Below are 3,735 nucleotides of genomic sequence, written 5' to 3'. Positions count from 1 at the left end.
TGGGCCCAGTATGAATTATTGATTATACATTGTGCCAAAATGAATAGTTATTGTTAACTAAAAGTAAAACTATATGTTGATTGCAATCGATCTAAAATAAAAAAAATTGTTTAAAGTACTAAATGACTAATTAAAGCTAAATAGAAATATAAAAAACTAATACAAATGACAAAATTACATAAACTAAAATTTATGATTTAGCTTTTAGTTTTATATTTTCAATTTAACCAAAAAACTATATAATGGTATTTAAATAATACCAAAATAACACTTAATAATATTTAATTGTGTTTTTGCTATTAAACTAATAAAATATCCCTTCCTCCATTATATTTCTTGTCCAGGTTGCCTGCAGATCAAAGGAGGGGTTACACAAATGTCTTCAATGCCCTCGTCAGAATTACTAGGGAGGAGGGAGTGTCCACACTCTGGAGGGTAAGCGTGTGTGTGTGTTAGCTTAAATTAGAACATTGTTTTTGTGTAAACATGTTATGTGTGTTACTGTTACTATCGTTACAATTCTGTGTGTGTGTTGTGTGGTGTGTGTGGGTTTTCCTGTATGTTTGCTTTACTTTTCTGAAACTTTATATATGGGTTTTTTGCAGGTCTTAAAGGGGTCTTAATCAGCCCTTGCACAAATGAAGGCCTTAAAAGGCCTTAAATCAGAGCTGAAAGTCTTAAAGTAATAAAGTCATGGCATTAAATATTGCATTCACTTTAAAAAATGAACGTTTCCTTCAATCTTTTTGTCTTAAAATATTTAAATCAAGATACATTTACTTGAGATGCAAATATTTTTCAGAAAACAAGACTTCATATCTTGTCATTTTGATTTTCAAGTGAATTTTTAGACATTTGAACTGCAAGACAAGGCAATAAAAGTAAGCAGTTTTTGCAGTGTGATCAGAAGATACTTTGGAGCAAAGGTATTCAAGCTTTTGTTTTTGTGAAATGAATTAAAAAGTAATGAAGATTTGAAGGAAGTTGTATTTTCATACTTTTAAGGCTAGCTAATATAACTGATTCTGTGTGCTTCCTAGTCATGTACACATTTACATTGAGAAAACACATTGTGTTCCCTTCAGATTTTCACATACATTTTCTTCACTTTGTCTTAATTCTTTAATTTACCTTCATAAAACCTGCAGAAACCCTGTGTACATGTAATGATATGTGTATTGTTTTCTTTTTCATGTAGGGTTGCGTACCCACCATGGCTAGAGCAGTTGTTGTGAACGCAGCCCAACTTGCTTCATATTCCCAGTCCAAACAAGCACTGTTGGACTCTGGTATGAGCCTTCTTTTATCTTATCAGTCACAAACTTGTGTACTGTCAGCCCTTCTAGAAAATCTAGCTAATATCAGATTTAGATGGTAGCTAACTTTTATTTATTTACCCTATTAGGTGTATCATTCTATGTGTGTTCTTCTGAATGAGGGAGTTGTATAACAAAGATCAAACTGAAATGTGCTGCAGTGAACTTCATCATCTCTCTTGCTCTGTGTTTTGTGCAGGATATTTCAGAGATGATATCCTGTGTCATTTCTGTGCCAGTATGATCAGTGGACTTGTCACCACTGCTGCTTCCATGCCAGTAGACATTGTTAAGACCAGGTACAATCACTTCCTAATTCCTGTGATTTAATACTAGACTATTATGAAATAGGGTGGTATGACAATATTATGATGATGATGATATAAAGTGGCTATCGTTCGAGGTTTTGCTATTTCGTTTATGTTGCTATTTATTTGCTATGTGGTTTACAGAATTGTATACAGTATATAAGGACCTAGCTTGATGCCAGGTGTATCAGTATTGCGGAAACATATCTAAACATTCCCTAAATTCATTAATATTGCTGAATTGTGCCCAGAAATTGTGCATCAGTGTGCTTTGGGTACCAAAAATATCAAAATCTAACATCTGTGAAATAATGAGCACAGGTCAATGCAGGTAACTGACCATGCATGTTTTGTTCAGTTGTCTTCTGGTTAGGGTTGTACATTTTGGGACTGATTATTAAGCTACAGTAACTGATCTAAAGGAACATGATTATTCATATTGTATCTTATCTTATGTATTCATGCTAGTTGACAAATACGTTTTTATTTTTATTTTTTTATGACTAATACTGCTGCTCATATGTAGAGAGAAAGGTGGCTGATATCACAGAATACACAGTCTGTATATATGAAATGATAGTGAAAGAGGGTGACCAAAAACAGACCAAAATGTATATCACAGTAAAGGCCCGTTCTCATTAAGAACAACTGGATGCAATCTAAAAGATAAGATTGCACACAACAAATGATTCACCCATTAAATAGCACCTGACTTAAAAGAGAAGACTCAAAACATTAGAAGTCTTCCTGCTGATTCTGTTTGTTTCCTGTCGAAATTGTGTTTAATATTTAATGCTGACTTATATCTCCTCCTTTTCAAAAGAATCCAGAACATGAGAATGATTGATGGGAAGCCAGAGTACAAAAATGGTTTGGTAAGTTTTCAACTCATTGTCAATATTCAGCACTCAATCTCTCGCTATGTTTCCGTGTTGCACTGTCTGTTTTAAGCAACTGATCTCAGACTGCTGGAGTTGTGATCTTTCAGTCACACTGATGCAGGGAGAACGTCAGAAATGGATCAAGTTTCAGTAAAACCTCTTGTCTTGGAGGAAACCCAGAGAAACAGTAAACAATTGATTTGTGCTTGGTTGCAGGTATTAGTGCACCAACAGTAACGTGATCAGCAGGCCAGTGTTATGGTTGTGTTGTGCAATAGTCAGTCCCACCATCATTTCAAAGGGCTTTTTTTTTTTTTCCAGATTTTGTGGCAATGGTGACACAAACATAGAAATCCTCATAAATCTGTTTTGCTGAAAAATTGTGTTAGACGCAATAGCTCGCACATTGTCACTAAATCAGTATGTAATCAGTGACACCGATCAGAGTTATGTTATAGTTAAAGGGATAGTTCACCCAAAAATGAAAATTCTTTTAAATTATAATTACTCACCCTCATGTCGTTCCAAACCCATATGACCTTCGTTCATCTTTAGAACACAAATTAAGATATTTTTTATGAAATCTGAGAGCTTTCTGACCCTGCATAGACAGCAATGAAACAGAAATGTTCCCAGGCCCAGAAATGTAGTAAGGAGATCGGTAAAACAGTCCATGTGACATCAATGGCTCAACCGTGATTTTCTTTGCGCACAAAAAGTATTCTCATAGCTTCGTAAAATTGCGGTTGAACCACTGATGTTGCATGGATTGTTTTACCTGGACTGTTACTTGAAATAAAATAAATGTTAACTGAAATAAAATCTTATTTCAGCTAGTTTCTAAGGCAACATTTCTCTTTCATTTAGTTTAACTTGACACTAAATAACTAAAACTGAAATAAAAATTAAGAAGAACTATGTAGACTTATTTAAAAGCAACAAAAACGAATAAAAGTGGCATAAAACACAACAAAAATACTAAAACGTAAAAATTAACATGAAAGCACAAAATATAAAAATAAAATCTAATTCAGAATATTAACGAAGACCATATAGTATATCCTGTCAGATCTTATCGCCACTGAAATAACCGATTATATACTGTACATTTTAAATGTTACAATTTTTTGCAATTATATCAAGTTGTTGTTGTTGCAATAGTGTTTTGCTTCTTTTAGTTTATATTCAAAGTGATTGCATTCACTAGAAATATTTAAAAAGTGCATATCC

General features: G+C 33.4%; 1 protein-coding gene across 1 annotated transcript in view; it reads left to right on the top strand.

Annotated features, from left to right (window-relative positions):
* LOC107577839 (mitochondrial 2-oxoglutarate/malate carrier protein-like) overlaps positions 1–3,735 on the top strand; it is a gene marked incomplete at its 5' end in the record, with an annotated part of 9,082 nt that overhangs the window by 4,562 nt on the left and 785 nt on the right. Inside the window, 4 exons of the mRNA XM_016263871.1 lie at positions 333–435; positions 1,199–1,289; positions 1,516–1,615; positions 2,448–2,499. Coding sequence (XP_016119357.1) covers positions 333–435; positions 1,199–1,289; positions 1,516–1,615; positions 2,448–2,499 — 346 coding nt within the window. The remainder of the gene's footprint in view (positions 1–332; positions 436–1,198; positions 1,290–1,515; positions 1,616–2,447; positions 2,500–3,735) is intronic.

Source organism: Sinocyclocheilus grahami, unplaced genomic scaffold (genome assembly GCF_001515645.1).
Source record: "Sinocyclocheilus grahami isolate Dianchi unplaced genomic scaffold, SAMN03320097.WGS_v1.1 scaffold7426.1, whole genome shotgun sequence".
Taxonomy (NCBI): domain Eukaryota; kingdom Metazoa; phylum Chordata; class Actinopteri; order Cypriniformes; family Cyprinidae; genus Sinocyclocheilus; species Sinocyclocheilus grahami.
This window is presented reverse-complemented; position numbering and strand designations above follow the sequence as displayed.